Source organism: Prionailurus bengalensis, chromosome B4 (assembly GCF_016509475.1).
Source record: "Prionailurus bengalensis isolate Pbe53 chromosome B4, Fcat_Pben_1.1_paternal_pri, whole genome shotgun sequence".
NCBI lineage: Eukaryota > Metazoa > Chordata > Mammalia > Carnivora > Felidae > Prionailurus > Prionailurus bengalensis.
In genome coordinates, this window is record NC_057358.1 from 123,884,805 (window position 1) to 123,904,054 (window position 19,250).

The following is a 19,250-nucleotide window of genomic DNA, read 5'->3' on the forward strand; positions in this document are numbered from 1 at the left end:
AAACAAAAACCAGAAGACTCAAATTACTAAAATCAACAATTTAAGCAGTTACTACCAACTCTAGAGAAATAAGAAGAATTGTAAAACCTGTAAACTTAGTATAGAACGACTTGAACAACCTAGTGGAAATGGACAAATTTCCAGAAGCAAACAAGCTACCAAGACTGAATCATGAAGAAATAGGAAATCTGAAAAGACCTCTTGACTAGTAAGGAGACTGATCCGTAATCAAAACCCTTCCAACAATGAAAAGCCCAAGACCAGGCAGACAGTTTCACTGGTGAATTCTACCAAACATTTAAAAAGGGATTAACACCAGTCCTTCTAAAACGCTTCTAAAAACTGAAGAGGAAGGAACACATCGTAACTTATTCTGAGGTCAACATTACCCTGATATCAAATTTTAGCATGAAAAGCTAGACACAGCTGAGCCCCACCAGAGTTTCTGACTCAGTAGGTCTGACGTGAGGCCTGAGAAATCGCATTTCCAACAAGTTCCCACGTGATGCTGATGTCACAGGGACCACGCCTGAGGAAACCATTGCCTTGTGAGTGCCTCTCAGAAGGCTAAGACCTGTATGTGTGTGTCCCTTCACAGGGCCACGCACCCGCACTCCTCAAGGGCAGCACAGAGTTATCTCATCAAGGCCCAAAGACACTGGTTCTCAAGAGGCCATGTCACTCGGCCAAACCTTCTGGTAGTACGGACCCCCTGACAGCAGCGCTCTATATTTCTGTGTCACTAATAAGCACTTCTGTATGCAGTCCCTGATTTAACTCTGCTCACAAATAAGGACACGGGGGCTTGGAGGACGTGTGCAAGCTCATCCAGCTAAAAACAGCAGAGCTGGGGTGAAAACCTGTCTTGCGGTTCTGAGCCCATGATTCCTTCCGCCAGACCTCAGCCCGGTGGACAGACTCAATTATGCAGGGTGCGTGCTGAAATGGCCTGGGACGAGGGTCTCTGCACACAGGTGCTGGAATCACCCCCCCCCTCCCTCCTCCACCAGCAGGCAGTCTGAAGTCTGAGTCCACAGACCTCGGACGATAGCACGTGTGCTCTGAAAATGCCTCCCAGGGGGGCCTACCGTGCAGCCCGTTACAGCTCACCGCTCCGAAGACAGGCGTCAGACGCAAGAGGGACACAAACACGAGACCACAGTCATGTGGGTCAAAACGCTCAGAAATACCAATCAGAGTTTGATCGCCAGCCACGACCCTGCTCTGGTGACTCGGTGGACACTGAGCATCACTCAGACTTTGCAAAACGTGCATGGTGCAACTAGCCTGGGCCCACTTGACAAACAGAAATCCCCTGCACCAGGAGCGGGGCACGGAAGGAAATGTGACTGATTCAGCCTCGTTCTAATTATAGATTAAATCGTAATTCAAGTCCTGAGACACCACTCTAGTCATTCCAATGGGCATGAAAAGCCTCACTTTCTTATAATAGCTGTTTCCTGGAAATGCCAGTTTTTGGAATTGCAGGAGCTCCAGCTGAGTTTACAGACTCTTCTGTTGCACATGGGTGCTTCTGATATTTCATAAAAAAAAAAAAAAAAAAAAAAAAGAACGCTTACATTTATTTCTTACCATTATTTAAATGGATTTTTCTGATAAATTCTGAGTGAATTGCTAATTTCTCTACCATTTAAAAAAAAATGATCTTTTTTATAACTATGATCCATTCTATTCTACAAAAAAATGAGACATAAAAAAAAATAGGTGACCTGAAAGCATAAAAGTGGTTTAAACAAAAGAGAAATTCCTTAGTAAGTGGGACTAACACATCTGTCCCCCAACAAAGAAATGGAAAAAAAGGACTCACCGCCAGGTCACTGTATATGTGGTCGCCAAAATACAACACTTTGGATCCTCTCCACCCAGTAAGCTTCAAAAATTCATATAAATTGCCCTGCAAGAATAGAAAAACAGAGATATTTAAAAAAAGAAAAGAAAAGCATAGATATCATGTGAGATAGAAACCTGTGTCACCTGTATAACCTGTAACCCAAAATATCTTTTTTTATTTGCTTTTATAATTTATTTAAAGTATCAAAATATAAAGATAAAAACACCTTTGTGTGAAATCTCTCAGACCTTTGTTCTAAGTCAAATGTATGTTCCAAAAATGATCCGTATTGTATATACCTCTTTGTAACGATCTTTTTACACTGAACATTCTGTGACCATGTCAGTAAGTATTAATCTACCATTTCAGTAGCCGAGAAGTACTGTGATTCCTTTTACCAATTCCCTCATGTTGGACACTTGTTACCTATTTTGTAAGTCATGCTAAACATTCTTGTAGCAAATTTTTAGCTACATGTTAATAATTTCCTTGGTCTAACTTCCTAGAATTGGAATGGCTGTATCCAAGCAAATCTTCCACGGCAAGAAAATACACTTACCGGCAAACCCCGCCTTGTGTTATAGACCCACCAGGAACGTATCAGGGTTTGTTTGTGGTTTTTTAACCACAACTATGTGGTAGTACTATTCTATAATTTCATGTGTTTTATAAATATTACAGAAATAAAAAGTTTTAAAGGATGAGATGAAGCAAACTCAGTAACACAATCAGGGTCAGAAATTCAATCATTTATTCAAACATTTGAGAGCTTTACTGATACCAAAATATATCAAAACTACATAAAACATAGCTCATCAGGAAACCATTACTAATTTAGGTGAGTCCTACACCATGTGACTCAATGCTTCTTGAAGTGAAAAACCCAAGGTTTACTATTAGCATCTTAAATTGTACAGACTATGAAAGTAATGCTTTAAATTTTGTTTTCAAAGACTGCTCAATTCTGAGTTAATCTGGATACAGCACACTGAAAACACATTGACTTAAGTTTAAATTTTGCTTTAGGTTTAAAGCATCAATTCAAGCAGAACTCTCAGAACTACACCCGGCACACGGTAAGACTCAACAAATGTTGGCTGTTAGCATTTTATAACTGACCACAAAGCAAAGGAACAAAAAGGAAAAATCGGTCATGAGGTACCTGCTTGTAAATCTGGCCTTTCTGCAACTTGTGGATCTTATCCCAGAGTAAGACACCTTTCTCGTTCACCTTTCGGAAAGGTCTAACAACAGAAACAGGAAACATGATCTGTGGGAATCTGCTTATGAAACATGACACAGTTACTCACTGGGAACAGAAAGGGGCTGCACAGACCTCGAAAAGCCTGGGCACCCAAACTCCACCTCCACACTCCCTGGTTCAGTGCCCTCATCCAGGGCAGACCCCGGTATCCAAACGTATTTACAGAGGAAAGAACTCCAGGGTCAAATAAATTTGCAAAACACGAGGCACTACCTATGGCCATCTTAACAAGTCATCCATGACTCTGAAAAGCCCACCCAGTACAGAAACTTTCTTTAACCCAGATTTCCTAAATGCATTTGATCACACAGAAAATCTGCTTCGCAAAAACACGCTTCTGGAAATGCTGCCTCAGTACGTGTGTCGAGCTTGGCACTTGAAATTCAGCCACTCTACATAAAAAACAAATCTGAGGATGAGGCATATCATTTTATGATGCAAAATGGGAATAAGAATAAAGCCTTCAGGGAGCTCCCCTCTACTTAGATGGGATGAAGCCTGATCCATGAATCGATCAATAAAGCCAATTATATCTTTAAAGTTAAAAAGAAAAAAGAATGTATGCAGGGTCTATTTGCCTTTTTGTTTGTTTGTTTGTTTTTAATGTTTATTTTTGAGAGAGAGTGAGACAGAGTGTGGGGAGGCGGGGGGGGGGGGGGGGGCGAGGGGGGGGGGCGCAGCCAGAGAGAGGGAGACACAGAATCTGAAGCAGGCTCCAGGCTCTGAGCTGACAGCACAGAGCCCAACACAGGGCTTGAACCACAAACCACAAGAACATGATTTGAGCCGAAGTCGGACGCCCAACCAACTGAGCCACCCAGGCACCCCTGTTTGCCTTTTTTTAAGGTAACATTTATTTGGCTTGTTTTTCTGATTAGAAAAACATTTAAACTGAGTGCAAAAAATCTGGAAAATGCAGAATACGATGAGGAAGAGGAAAGTGGCCTATAATCCCAGTGTATAAACACCTAACATTTCAGTACATGTCTTTCAATCTATAAAGATAACATTTGTTACCCTTCTCTTTTTTATGAATATAAATGAGGATCACCATATATCCTGATTGGTATCTTTTTCTCCTCTAATACTGTGAGCAATTTCCCATGTGATTACATATTTTTCGTACGTTGTATTTTATGATCATAAAACATGCATGCTGCTTTTTTTCCCCAAACACATCATTTCTCATGGCTGTATAATATCTCCTCCTATGGATGTTCCTTCAGGTTGTCTCTGACCATCATTATAAATAAAATGGGAGGAACAGAGGTGTTGCAGGCATGCAGAACAAAGGCAAAATAAATGGGTGGGGGGGGGGCCGGGAGACCTGTGCTGCCCACACCCTCCCCCCCAGGAAATAGTCTAAGACAGCACTCTGCCACTGTGTATAAGTGTAACAAGGAGAGGGTGTCCTTGGTGAAGGGGGAGATGAGGCCCTTGTCCTGATCACACCCTGGGGTCTAATAAGAAAGTTCGGGAGAGCGTTTTCTCAGTGAGAAAGCAGCCAGCCAACGTATAGCTGTTTTTGATCAACACTTAAGTTTTTCCTTCATTCCCTTGAATTCTCAGTCTCTGCACATGGCTCTTGGGTCTGCCTCTTCCTTCAGGAATCACTATGACACTTGGAAAATGGGAATTTAGTGTCCCAAGAGAAATTTAATCTATTCAACATGAACTATGGAGCACTGCATTATGATACGTTAAATCACCTGGCAGAGAGGGAAAGACTGCCTGGTTACCAATTGCGGAACAGAAAAATGTGGGTTAAAGTGCTTCTTTATACAAAGTGCAGATTATTCTTATAACCCCAGTGCAGTAACTGTCAACACTATTGATATCTGGGGGGACGACTCTTGGTGAAGAGGTCGGTTCCGCACATTAAAGGCATTTCAGGATCCCTGATCCGCACCTATTAATGCCAAGAGCACACTGGAGTCACTGTCGGAACCCACGACTTCCCGCCCCTCTGTTTCCCATGACAGGAACACACCACGTAAGTCTTGGTAGAGAGGTACTCCACTTGACACAGACCTTCTTCAGAGTTCTGCAGAATCCAACTGGAATTTTAAATGCACCACTTAGAGCTGTACGGAGAAAAATACCCACCAGGCAGTTTTGCTGTTGCTGCTGTCTTGTTACGCTTCACAATGTACCTGCATCAAGAAGTCTAACTTACGATGTTAACACTACGTATGGCTTTTCACTGCTGTCAGTAGTTGTTGTTTTTTTTTAAGTTTCTCTTTTATGTTTTTATTTTATTTTTGAGAGAGACAGAGAGACAGAGCGCAGGCAGGAGAGGGGCATAGAGCGAGAGGGAGACACAGAATCTGAGGCAGGCTCCAGGCTCTGAGCTGTCAGCACAGATCCCGATGAACTCACAAACTGGGAGATCATGACCTGAGCTGAAGTCGGACACTTAACCAACTGAGCCACCCAGGTGCCCCTCAGTAGTTTTCTTAAAGCCTGACTCGTAGGACTCAGGTTGAAGTGAGAACAGTCTCAAGCTGTCGGCCATGCACTAATCTCACCCTCTATGCAATTACTTGCTAGAAGGATTAAAAATCAAAAGCTATAATGTCAGATGCTTCTGATTTTCCAGCTAGATTTCACCAAGTCGCACTACGTAAGTATTCACGGCAGCAAAGGACTAAAATCTAGCTCTCCCGGAAAGACACTCACCTCCGCTTATCGTTAAAGAAGTTTGGCTTCTCAGCCTGAACGATGACCACATCAAACAGGTCCCTCCAGTCTTTTCCAACAATATACCTCATCCCTTTGTCCCTGGAATGACACGTCAGCCAGGTGAGTCTCACAAGAGAGGGGTTAACCACTTTTGCAACTTTTTCTTTCCAATTTCCAACTGTTCAGATAAGTGGGAATACAAGGCGTGAGCTGGAGCCAGCAAGGTCACCCACAACAACTTACACAAAACTACTGGGGCTGTTGGTGATGAGAAACATCTTCTTGCCATGATCAGCCAGTTTGGCCAGCACTGCGCGGGTCTGCTCGGCGTAGCAGATGTACTTTTCTGCGAGCAAGAGAAGAGTACACACGGACTCAGCGTGAAGTCCCGTCAGGCTGCAGGTGGTTACCAAAAGGGGCCCAGGGGCCCGGCACTGTCCAGGGCACCGGGGACAGAAAAGTCTTAAGGCAGGGTGGCCCCACCAGTACCAGGTCCATCAGGGACCAAGCCCCTGACTCCTGCCTGGGTCTGAGTGAAAACACAAAGTGCCTGCAGCCGCCCACTCCCCTGTTTTTGAGTCACTGTTATGCCAAGTTCTGAGACAAAGGGGAGGGAGACATCTGAACCGCGAGGAAGCCAGGTCCACACGCTGCACTCGGAAGGGCCCTACGGCCCCTGCTCGGCCCCGGGAATGAAGGCAAAATGCCTGCGCCGTGGCCTGGCAGGGGGAAGGCTGTCTTCACCATGAGGCTACATACCGATATCTGCTTCGATTGCTCGGTACATGATTCCTTTGATGTGCACATCTCGAATTGAATCCTGTCCAAAGAGAGGTTTTTAGTGAGTGAAACCGTAAGTGAGGTCGCCTGAGTAACAGGACAAGAGAGACGGCATTCGGGACGATGTCCGCCTTTAGAAGCCTGGTGATGCAAGCACCAAATGAAATCGAAATTCTGGTCCATCTGGCACAGGCGGCCCCTCGGGGGAAACTTAGGTTTCCATGGCGACAGTGGCAGGTTCCAATGCAGTTGTCAAAAGGGCCCCTGGGAGGAGGTAACTTGTGCGAACAACTCTGAACAAAGGCCACGTGATACATGGCAACGTCTATGCAGGATCACGCAGAAACGGTCCCAGGGCATCTGCGGAAAGGGAATCCTTGCTGTTTCGTCTCTGCACCCCGCCCTGGACCCCAAGGGCAGGTTCTATCATCTAGAGAAAGAGGTCGAGGCCAATGGCAGGACCTTCAGTTCAGTGAGGCGGGGGATCGTCAGGGAGATGGTAACCCAGCCAGTAAACACCATCAAGAGGAGGCCGCTCACCGCCCCCACGCGCCCCAGGGTGTGGCAGCCTGATGGCCTGCAGCTATCAGAGCACAGCCCTCCTCTCAGGGGGCACTAAGCAGGTCTGCTACCTAGGTGGCACGCCTGGAGGCATGTGGACACTTACTGGAAGGTGTGGTCGGGGACTGGGCTGCAGGCAAAACGGGGCCATAAGCCTTAGAAAACCGGTAGACTTCTGTCAAAAGTGAGCACCTCTGGACTATAAACTCAACCCCGATCACCTTTTAGCACAGGCTTGTTCAACTTCACATCAACAGAAGGCAGGGGTTAAGAGCAAGCCGGAGCCAAACTTACCTGGCCTGAAATCTAGGCTCTACCACTTACGAGCTGTGTGACTTTGGGCAAGTTACTCAACCTCTCTGTGCCTCAATTTAACTGTAGAATGAGGGTAAAAATAGTACCTACCTCCAGGCATTATTGTGAGGATTTAATTACTTAATATGCATAAAGCACTCAGAAAAACAGTGCCTGGAATATATGTAAGTGCTCGCTGTTGGTGCATAAACATCTCTCCTCAGGCCTGCAAAGGGTTATATAACTGAAAGTGATTCTTCTTCTTCTTTTTTTTCACAAGTGATTCTTAAAGTATTTCAGGGCACCAAAAGGAGAACAGAAACTAAATATTTAACATTAGTTCAAACAATACCAGACTAACATTGAGAAGCTAGACTTCATCCTTCATCTTCCTAAAACCCGTAATTTTAGCCAAAATTTAAAACCAGTCCTAAGCATGTAGGCATAAAAGCATTATAGTACATAAGTACAGATCTTTTAACTATAAGTACTTAGGGGCACCTGGATAGCTCAGTCAATTAAGAATCCAACTCCAGACTTTCGCTCAGGTCATGATCTCACTGTTCATGAGATCCAACCCTGCATCGGGCTCTGTGCTGCTTGGGATTTTCTCTCTCCCTCTCTCTCTGCCCCTCCCCTGCTCGATCTCCCTCTCTCTCTCTCCCTCTCTCTCTGCCCCTCCCCTGCTCGATCTCCCTCTCTCAGATAAACATGAAAAAAAAATTTAATACACAATATATACTACATATATGAATATATATGCATATATTTACTGTATATATTTGAAATAAGTATTATTAAGTAATACATGAACATGTTTTTAAGTACTGAACAAAGTTCAGACAGCTTAAAGAATACATATAAACACACATGTTTGTGAATATAAGTGAAAATATATAAATGTGAAGTTACATAAATGATGTGCATATGCATGTATGTAAGTTTCATAGCTGTCTATAAACCTCCCCCACTGGGTTTCTGCACAGCTTTTGCAGGGCCTGGGAAGGCCTCCATGGAACCTCTGGGGACAAGAGGGCTGCAGCCTTGGTGTGATGTCACCCTCTCCACAGGCAGGCGCAGGGGTGAGCTGGGTTGCAGGGGTGAGGTGGGCCGGCTGGACCTCAGCCACCACCAGCCCCTCTGACCAGATGCATGGGCCCTGCCTTTTGGTCGGAAAGAATTAGAAATCCAGATAACGGTATGAGTACCCTCTTCTTTTAACACGAAATTAGACTGATTTCCAAGTGTTCTGGTGTAACATCTTTCTTAACAATTTTCAAGGTAAAACCGTAAATAAAAGAGATCCCAGACGAAGGACTGTTTCAAACACCTAGCCAAAGGAGGCTAATGATTCTGTCCCTTTGCTGAAATGCTTGGAGAGTCGTGGCATCACCGCCTCTCACCTTGACGTCTTTGTACAGATGGACAGGCTCATAGTCAATGTTGTTCTTGAGAAAGTACTCGTTGACACAGGATAGGAGCGACATCTCTGGCAGGGAGAAGATGTCCATGAACTGCTTCATGGTGTTTCCGTGAGAACTCTGCAGGCAGGGAGGAGAACTTCAGAAGCGGAGACTTACCTGAGGGAGGTCATCAACATCTGGATCCCTCTCCCCAAGAAAAGGATAATTCTAACAATAACAAAGCAGAAGCCTTCACCTTTTTCTTCTCATTCCCAGCACAGCCGACATCCTACTCTAAGCATAACTGGGAAATCCAAGGAAATACCCTGATTTCCCCCCCAAAAGTCTAACCAATGTCACGCTCCTGTGACAACTCGTCTAACTTCCAGCTCACTCTACCCCACCAAACCCAGAGGAAAGTCAGCAAGTCGATTATGGCCCGGGGAATGGCATTAAAAGCCACGTAACTCTCCTGAATGTGAGCACCTCCGTGCAGCCATATGTGAGCCTGAAAAAGAGCCTTTCTCTGAGTGCCTGAGATTTGTAGCCCTAAGTTTACCAGCTGACCAGGCATCTTCCAGTGCATTTTGACAATGTAAACAAAAGCCCACCTAACAACTCTGGAGCAAAAGCTCAGAGACAGAAGTCAGAGAAGCAGAGGCTTCCCTGCGGCACAGGGTGACCTGTTATCTTGGATCTCAGGGCAGGTGACCTCTACTACGCGGACTTCATCAGAAAGAGGGGACACACTGGGATGGAGGGTGACAGACAGGGGCGGGTGCACGAAAAGTGTAGAGAGCCTCTAGCAGGTAGGGAGGAAAGGGCTAAGAAAGGGCAATCTTGAAGGACCTAGGAGAAACACCAACATACGAGCCTCTCTCAAATCCAGGGTCTCCCAAAACGTCCCAAGTGCCCTTGTCAGTTCCGCAGGAGCACACAGAGACCCCAAATCTACCAGGCCGTGTTTCGAGAAGGAAACACATAGGCTGCCTTAAATGAATAATCTCTCATTACCTTTCCATAAAAGTCACTCATCTGTTCCAAAGGCACGTGGGACCCCTCGTACATTTCAATGACTTCTTCATCAGGGACAACGCTGAGGCCTCTGGAAAAATCACGGGCAGTGCAGTTAGACTCACGTAGCAAGAACAGCGATTTTCAGACCTCTGGCAACTGCTGGGATTTTCAGCTGAGGTGCCAGACACCGCGGTCACGAGGAGGTGAGACGTGCCGCCGGTAAGCGCTACAAATCACAGGCGAGAAGCTGCTACCATTACTAACAGCAGGCCGTTGGAATAAGGACAGAAAAATAATACGTCCTAGACGCCAGATGTGAATTCCACACACTCCTTCACTTACTTCTCAGCAATCCTAGGAGGGGAGCACTATCATCCTCCCATTTCCCAGCAGAGGCAACTGAGGCCCCGATAGGTCACATATCTTAGCCAAGGTCACCGAAGTAAGAAGTGGTGGGTCAGGACCGGACCCCAGGCTTCCTGGCTCTCGGGCCCCAGCTCCTCAACCTCTATGTCGTGCTGCCTCTCTCAACAAAGCACAAGGCCTTCCTTAGCCTTGGGGTGGGTCTTTGTTTCCATTTTTATGTTTTTACTACATTAGGGAGAGACAGGTTAGCTTTGTCTGTATCATCCTCCTGACCTCTGATGCTCTAACCTAAGGTCAGTGCTGAGGAGGGAAAAGCCATGCATGAGGCTCGGGCGGACTAAAAAACCCCATGACACAAGGCAGGAAGCCCAGATGCCACCTCCGAGAGGGATGACCCCAGATGCTATGTGACAGCAAAGGCCAGTTTCCTCATCTACAAAAAGCCAGGGTGACATCTGCCATCTGCCTGCCTCCAGGAGCCGCAGCAGAATCTGTGAACCAATCCAGCCCCTCCACAAAGGGAAGGGTGACTTTTGGAGTCCGAGTGACCTGGGTTTCACCCTGCCTTGGCCACTGGCGCTGGGAGCAGGTGCTGTCACTGCGGACTTCACGTTCTCCTATTTCCCCACCTGGCACTGCCTGCTCTAGCGTGTCGTGAAGAAAAATGTCTGTTCCCCAGCCGCGTCTCTCGGGAAGGTGCTTGAGAAACAGACACCAGTGGTGAGGAGACCACAGAATGAATGGTGGGAAGTCTCTGCGGTGCCACATGGGAGTATCCACGATGCAACAAGAGTCTTAGTTACTAATATGAACAGGCTGCTTATCACATAAAATCACCTGGCCAACAACACATACAAGTTGTAATTGATGGCTGACATGCAGCTGTGATGGGAATCTAATTTCAGCCTTTTCCCTTTCTTCTCCACCCTCATAGAACTTTCAAAAATACCCAAGGAGATGCATTAATATTTTGCCCCCGATCTTGGTTAACTTGATACATTGCACTTTATCATTCACCAGATCAGTCTGGACAATGACCTTGGGGCAGAGCTCCTGCTAAAGTATCAGCGCTCAGGCGTGCACACGCCTAAGGCTCTAACACTTAGAAAGAAACTATAAAAAGTGGAAGAACTCTGCTGGGGGAGTCATCCTTCTGCCCCCAAACTAGGCACTACCCTAAGACACACTCACCGGCACAGAACCTCACAAGCTGCATCTTTAAGGCCCAAGTAACCAAAGGTCAGCTCAAAAGCGGGGAGAAAGCCAGCTGCAGCCAGCTGAATTCCGCGACAGGCTGGTGGGGAGGGAGGGGGTTTGGGGGGACCGCCTGCACCTAGATGTAACCTCAACCAGCTCTAGGATCAAAATAGAAACTACTTGGGGGGGGGGGGGGCGCCTGGGAGGCTCAGTCAGTAAAGAGTCTGACTCTTGATTTCAGCTCATGATCTCACGGTTCGTGGGTTCGAGCCCAGCATCGGGCTCTGAGCTGACCGTGCAGAGCCTGCTTAGGATTCCGTCTCCCTCTCTCTCTTCCCCTTTTCCACTCACTCTCCCTCTCTCAAAATAAACGAACTTTAAAAAAAAAAAAAAAAAATTGAAACTACTTATACAGCCCTGGGTGACTGTGAGAAATAGAAAGGTTAGGGGTGCAAATCTGACCGAGTCTGTCCAGGGTTCAAATCCCAGCTTCCTTAATTAGTAGGGCTATCACCTGGACAAGCAATTTAACCTCTTTGGGTCTCACTGCCATTTTCAAAATGGGGAACAATGATAGCACCTCCCTCCTGGCATAACTGAGAAGACAGAAGAGTATACAGAGGTGCTAGCAAATGTGCCTGTGATGAGAGCAAATGCAGCTTTCACAAGGTCCCCATGAAGAACTTAAATCATGGGTACAAAATGGGACTGTGGGGACAGCCAGTCTGCCTCCTCCTCTGCCCCGTGGCATCCCCTCCCACAGCCCACAACACAAAAGTCGAACTGATGTGGGAGCCGGGGACCCGCAGCAGGTCTCAGAAACGGGTGAGGCTGAGGAGGGGGCACTCTGCCCAGCCATGGGCTCATTCTCACCCCTTTTAAGGGAAAAGGAAGGGCATTCCGCGTGCTTCTGCCGCCCTGAGCATGCTCTGGTCTACACGACGACTCACCCTGAGGCAGGCAGTGGAGTTATGCCAATCTTACAGAGGAGGATACCAAGGCTTTGGGATGGCCAAGAACTTGCTCAAGGCCACACCCATGTCAGCAGTGGGGCTGGGGTCCACGCTCAGGAAGTGTGACCCCAGAGCCCCCTCGGCCCACCACATCCCCTCGGCACTGCGGCCACAGCGACCGTCCCAGGACCTAAACCTGGACACTCCTTCTCCTCCAAACGCCTCGGCGGGCATCTGGCTCTGCCCCGCACTCCCTGACACGGTGGACAACTTGCCCACAGAAGAAGAAACAAGACAATCAGGAGCCACAGGACGGCATCGTCCAAGAAGAGGAAGGAAAGACCAGGTCAGGCTGAGAGGGCAGGGTGAGACCTCCCCGCAAGTCCGCCCTGAAGGAAGGATGGGTGAGATTTCAAGAAGCAGCGAGGGAGGAAAACCGTACCGTGGGAGAAGGCCAGCATGAACAGGTGGCGAGCAGCAAGAAAGAACTCAGAGGAAAGGAACACATGCACCCTGTGCGCTGCCTCACGCACTCCGAGACCGGCTGTATCTGTTGGCAAGAGAGAGTCCCCTTCTCCAGTTGACCTGGGGCGGGGCGGGGGGGGGTGGGGTGGGGGGGGGCTGGGTGCATCACACAGAGGGGTCTGCCTGGAGCAAAGCCAGAGGGAGAGAGCCAAAAGATGGAAAGAGTTGTGAGAGGTCACTTTGGCCCCTGGAGCCAGCCACGCCTACAACAAGCCCGGACCACAGGCCCTGGGTCTGAATCCTACTTCTGTGCGGCCTTGGGCAAGTTACTTAAGACCTCTGTGGTAATACTAGTACAAGCCTCACAAGGTTATTCTGAGGATCAAATGAGTTAACTGAAATAAAGCCCTTGTGACGGTGTCTGTGCCGTAGCAAGACGTCACGTTTGCTAGTGGCTGTGTATTATCACCAGACTATTATTCTCATCAGCATCGCCATCTCTTCTCCCCTCTGAAACACCATTAAAACGATAATAAAAGAATAAACTACTCCAAAAGTCAAGGGAAGTGAGAGCAAAAACATCAGCAGACAAGACATTTCAGTATGTTCACCGGAAGACACAAAGCAAGTGCCTGACACAGCAAGTGGAGAACAGAGGTCCACAAGGGGACACCAACAAGAGGAACCGAATAACCGCCGCAGCCCCCCCACAGAGGCTCAGCCCTGTGAGGCACTGGGGAGCTCCTGGGGGATGTGCTCCAGCAAAACGAGGGAGTAAAGCCAGAGAGAGGAAGGGACGGGAACCAGGGAATGGGGACAGAGGCCAACGCAAGCTCCAGGATGAGCAATCAGAGAAGGGTAGTCAATTAAAAAAAAAAAAAAAAAAAAAGTAAGTGATAGATTATCTAAAACATTTGAACCGTTGGGAAATAAACACACGGATGATAGCTGTGATGGGGCATTTAGAAAAAACCAGGGACACCTCTACGGAAAACGAAGCAAATAAAAAATGATGTTGTTATGAAATCTAAGAAAAGGCACACGCTGTACACGGAAGAAAGCAGTCACGGTGCACGACCTGGTGTTAAGAAGGAATAAGACGGAAGAGTCACGATGCAAACAATGACCAACACGGAGGAACAGGCAGACATGGACCGTCACGAGGCTCTAGAAACGAGACTGCAGAAGCCGTGTGTGTGTGTGCACGCCAAGTCCTGTCCCGTGGCAGAGATGATGTCCAGAATTAATAAATTAGGAAACAGAAATATGAAAAATAAGCACATTACTGGAAGAAAAATGCAAACAAAAAAAAAAATCAGGAGTGTAAAGGGGTTGGAGGGCAAGGGGGGACACAGGACTGCTGCCCACCACAACACTTTCAGCACTGATTCTGTGAACATATTTAACTTGGATAAAAAAAAAAATGTTATAACTTTAATAAAGAGTTTGTGGGGCGCCTGGGTGGCTCAGTTGGTTAAGCATCCGACTTTGGCTCAGGTCATGATCTCACAGTTCATGAGTTCAAACCCCACGTCGGGCTCTGTGCTGACCGCTCGGAGCCTGGAGCCTGCTTCCGATTCTGTGTCTCCTTCTCTCTCTACCCCTCCCCTGCTCTCACTCACTCGATCTCTGTCTCAAAAATAAATGAACATTAAAAAAAATTATAAAAAAATAAAAAGTTCGTGAAAGAAGAATCTAAGATATGCACACCTCTGTTTTTTGTTTTTTTTTTTTTAATTTTAGGGACAGAGAGAGACAAGCATGAACGGGGAGGGGCAGACAGAGAGGGAGACACAGAATCGGAAACAGGCTCCAGGCTCCGAGCTGTCAGCACAGAGCCTGACGCGGGGCTCGAACTCACGGACCGCGAGATAGTGACCTGGCTGAAGTCGGACGCTTAACCGACTGCGCCACCCAGGCGCCCCGCACACCTCTGTTTTCAAGGTACAACAACGACACTCCTAAATCCTCCCCAAATTCAAGAATTAGAAAAGGCAAAATCCTTCATGTTCAGTTTCAAAGATTTCAACCTGAACTAAGTACTTCTATTAATTCTAATAAATGGGGGGCAAGGAGGGGGGGAATGTCTTAATAACCAAACTACTCAACTGCCATGGTGGGAACCAGAACCCGCTGCCTAACCCCAGCACCCCTCCCCACCCAAACCCGTATCCCAGAACCCTCACTCAGCTGGCAGACAGACACCTCTGGAGAGCCCTCCTCCCGCAGAGTCCCCCAGAGTGCCCCTTCATAGTCTCAGCACACGTCCATCATCGCCTTTGTCACTACGGACTGCAGTCACTGGCTTATTTATGTGGCTTCCCGCCTACACTCCCAGCTCCTTGGAGCATCCTCGTGAGCCAAACCCTCCAGACCTGGCATGACAGTAGGTGCCAATCAATGTTCCTGAAGGAATGAGTGAATAAATCACAAATACGCACACAGAAACCCTCTGCATCACTAAGCGGTCAGTGGGTCTTGAAACCCAAAACCACTTGGTTACTTTGGGTGAATTAAATTTACCTCCTCTTACTCTTACCTGTAGACGGTTCCCAACTGGATGTAATGAAAAGCATCTATCTTCATCAAAACCGCCTTCAAAAACATAAACACATGCACAGGTGAGTAGCACAGAACAGACAGCATGTTTATGAGGGCTGTGGGTTATAAATCGTGTCAACACCAGGCTGACATGACAAGGAAGTACCCTGTATGTATCTGACACAGACCTTGCTTGCTGATTAAAGCACCGTGCAACCTGCCAAGGAAATGACTGCAAAATCTGCAAAACAATATGACAACTGGCTCTTCCTTCTAGAAATAAACAGTATCTTCCAAATGGCTAATGCATTCACTCGTTTTTTCCAACACATAGTCTCCTGAAAAAGACTTTATCTAAAGATGTTTTTTAAATCATTCAGTTCTGCAGCCCCAAAGAATATAATTGAAAATCACGTTCTGTGTTCAGCAAAGAAAAGCACCAAGAGTACACGTTCTTCCCAAACACCATCAAACTGTAAAAGAACGTGAGGGTGAAACCTACCCGCTGCACATCGTAGTGAAGTCCACGGATGGCAAAATTTGGGTCATACTCATACTTCCTGATTTCCGCCGGATACTAAGAAAAAAAGAAAGGAACCATTTTTCAGCAAACAACGTACTGAGTTCAAGACACGGATCACATCCGGTCCCTGTACAAAAGCTGAGGTGGCTGATGTACTTTGGTGGGAAGACGGGGTCAGGACGGAGCACAGCCTGGCCCTCTGTTCTCAGGCCACAGTGCCCTCCCTCCACCCACTCCCGTCTACCTGCCCAGACACAGGTAAGGCCTCACCCCTGCCCCAGCTTCTCTCGTCTTAACTCCCTCTGCCCATCCCATCCCTCTGCCTTGGGACTCCTATTTCCCTAAGACCCCGGAGACACATCTGCTTCTACCTCCAAGACTTCACTTCCTCCTACTGTATTTAAGGCTGCTGATGAATAGTCCCCTCTGTTGGAAGCACTTCTCCCAACACGTTATCAACCATCCATTCAGCTCACCTGTGAGCATCTCAGTGTATGACCCCCTGCATGGCCCCACTACCAGGTTTCATGAAGCAACCCAAGCAGAAAACTTTTCAAAGGGGGGCAGGGGCCCTCCATACAGCGTTCATCGCTTTCCTCATCTGGACTGTCAGCCGCTGCTCACCCTTCGGGGGCTGGAAAGACCTCACCGTTATCAGGCGCAGTCTCCCACCCACTCGGGCCAAGAGGGCCCCTCCCTCAGTGTGTGGTACGCAGTTCCTGCTCGAACACTGTGACTCAGAACACGCGTTGACTTCTAGAGGCAGCTAGGTTCCCCTGGCATTTCCTATTCTTAAACCATTCTTCGAATTCTGCAAAAATCCCAGCTCCATTCTTATCTACTGGACTAGGCATCCAAGTCCTTCTCTCCCTCCCCAAATCCCAGAATTAGAACACCAGCTACCCCAAGGGGAGCACCAACGTACCGAGCGCGGTATCTGCTGCTACTGCACACGGGCCCTACCATTCCCATTTTACAGATGGGGCACCAGGGCACCGAATGAAACAATGTGGCCTGGCCACACAGCTGGGATGCGGTGCGGCGGGGAGTCAGGCCTGGGCCTTTTTGCCTGCTCTCCCGACTCCCCTCTGCCCTTGGAGTACAGTCTTGCGGGACAAAAGAATACTCCTGAGCCTAGAGAGGCTGTGTCACCAGGATCTCCCAATCACGATGTCAACTGCTTACGTAAAAACCTAGACAGCTATCAAGACGCACAGGAGCCTCTCTGCAGGACCGGACTAACCTGTCGTGACCAGGGCCACGTTTGGGTGAGGACGCTTCCTGCTCCCACCAGCTGAACTGCACGCAGCAAGTGTCCGAGCTGCACAAAGTGCTGACTCAAATGTCACATCTGAGCTCATTTATCTGATGCCCGCCACTCATGCCAAGAAATCACCAAACGCTATTTCCACTCAGGGGCGTTTCCAAGACCTCTGAACGCTGTATGCGGTTCCGTGTCTTTACTAACACACTTCACACACACATGCCCGGAACCCACCACACGGCACCGCGATCCTGCCCATCCCTGGAGTCTCCTCCTGAACTTGACAGTGAGGAGGAAGGGGGAGGACCCGGGGAAGATACTTCAACGTTCCTGAGACAGGTGCTTCTTCACTGAGCCAGCCACGTGCTACCCGCTGTTCTGGACGCATCTGTGACTTTATTCTACGTACTCCTCACAGCACCAGCACGGAGGAGGTCGAGCATCTCATGTCCGTTCGTTGAATAATCTGAGAAGCGGAGTCAAGCGAACGGCTCGGGCTCACAGAGATAGATAGAGGCTGGGCCGGACTTGAGCCCCGGCCCGTGTCACACCCGAGTCCACGTCAACCACCTGTAATCAACTCTGATGAACGCTGAGCCACCGCAGGAGACGCCCATCCTGTGACGGCAGAACCTGCCGCGTCCGACTGCCCGGTGGGTTCGCTCAGGAGGTTCACGGTGGGACACAGGGCTGGCCACCGGCGCGAGAACCAGAGACAGAGGGTACGCTCTCTGCGCACAGACTCCTGGAGGCTGTGGCGGCTCTTCTCTGAACAAGGTCTATCCAGACTCCCCAGCAGGACACAGACATCACAGGGAGACACGGCCACGCACCCACCCGTGGGCCCCAGAGCAGTGTATTCTTGCGGAGCCACTCCCAATAGACACACCACGTTTTTATGTCACAGGCGGCTGAAAGGGCCTCATGGGACACTATTGTCACAAAGAACACAGGCCCCAGTGCTGAGGGACCAGGCGTCAAATCCCAGTCCTACTCTGTGTAGCTGGGTGACCCTGACAAGGTCTCTAAGTGTCGGTTTTCTCATCTCCAAAGTAAGGATACCAGGAGACCTACCGCAGGTGAAGTAGAGAGAAGAAAGCAAAGGACGTGTGTGGGGGGAGCCCCTGGCTGGCTAGGTCAGCAGAGCATGAACTCTTGATCTTGGGGTTGTAAGTTCAAGCCCCACATCAGGTATAGTAATAATAAAATCTTTAAAAAAATTTACTTTTAATTAAGAAAACAAAAAGCAAAAAAAAAAGGAAGCCTGAGGGGCTGGGGGGAGGGGGCAGTCTCTGGCACGTAGCCGTAGCAAGTTGCAGTGAAACGGAGTTGCTTTGCTGGACTAGGAATCGGGAGGCCTGGGCTTTGAGACCCTCTCTTCTAGCCTCTGCTACTTCCCAGAGGACTTCAGGCAAGTCATTTAACCCCCCCACCCCTTCCTTCATATGGAAAATGAAACAGACTTGGGGTGATTTCTCTGCTCCACTCGTGTCCCCCGAATTGTGATTTCCCCTGCAACCAATCAAGTCAGAAATGTCCTCACGGCGGGCCCCTTTCCAACCCACACACGTGCGCACGTGCACGGGCCTGTGTGCACACACATACACGAGCTCACGGCATCTCTGAGAATAACCGTCAACGGGCTTGTCCCATCGAGGAAGCCAGAGCTGCTCCCGTCAGCCAGGGGGTTACGCTTTTCTCCACTGGCCTAGGACCAGATTTTCTGGACTCTTCAGAGTTGAGAAACTTTCCACCAGCCTGAAAAACATGACTCACTCAATGTGTCGTGAAGATTACTGGTGTCTCTAAAAGCAGAACAAAGGGTATAAAAAGATAAAAGACCTAACGGCACTGGGGATTTTTATTAACGCTGTCTGGTTTCCTTCAGCACCTGGATTGGTTCTAATTCCAAGGGTAATCTGAGCAGGCTATCACGTGGGGACAAAGGTGGAGCAAGATGCTCCAGAAACGTCCCTTACAGCTTCAAGCACAGTTAATACCCAGGAGTGCCCACTCTGCATACCCAGAAATGTATACATTGTCCCTCCAGGTCTGCGGCTTGGCCGCGTCTCCAGCTAATTACAGAGC

General features: G+C 48.2%; 1 protein-coding gene across 2 annotated transcripts in view; it reads right to left on the reverse strand.

Annotated features, from left to right (window-relative positions):
• The window catches only part of NT5DC3 (5'-nucleotidase domain containing 3), an 88,249-nt gene that overhangs the window by 41,982 nt on the left and 27,017 nt on the right, over positions 1-19,250 (reverse strand). For both annotated transcript variants that reach the window (XM_043562354.1, XM_043562353.1), the window contains exons 3-11: positions 15,878-15,952; positions 15,374-15,429; positions 9,851-9,941; positions 8,837-8,974; positions 6,558-6,618; positions 6,042-6,144; positions 5,796-5,897; positions 3,015-3,096; positions 1,829-1,915 (exon numbers count right to left, since the gene is read on the reverse strand). In XM_043562354.1, the coding sequence (XP_043418289.1) occupies positions 1,829-1,915; positions 3,015-3,096; positions 5,796-5,897; positions 6,042-6,144; positions 6,558-6,618; positions 8,837-8,974; positions 9,851-9,941; positions 15,374-15,429; positions 15,878-15,952 (795 nt within the window). The remainder of the gene's footprint in view (positions 1-1,828; positions 1,916-3,014; positions 3,097-5,795; positions 5,898-6,041; positions 6,145-6,557; positions 6,619-8,836; positions 8,975-9,850; positions 9,942-15,373; positions 15,430-15,877; positions 15,953-19,250) is intronic.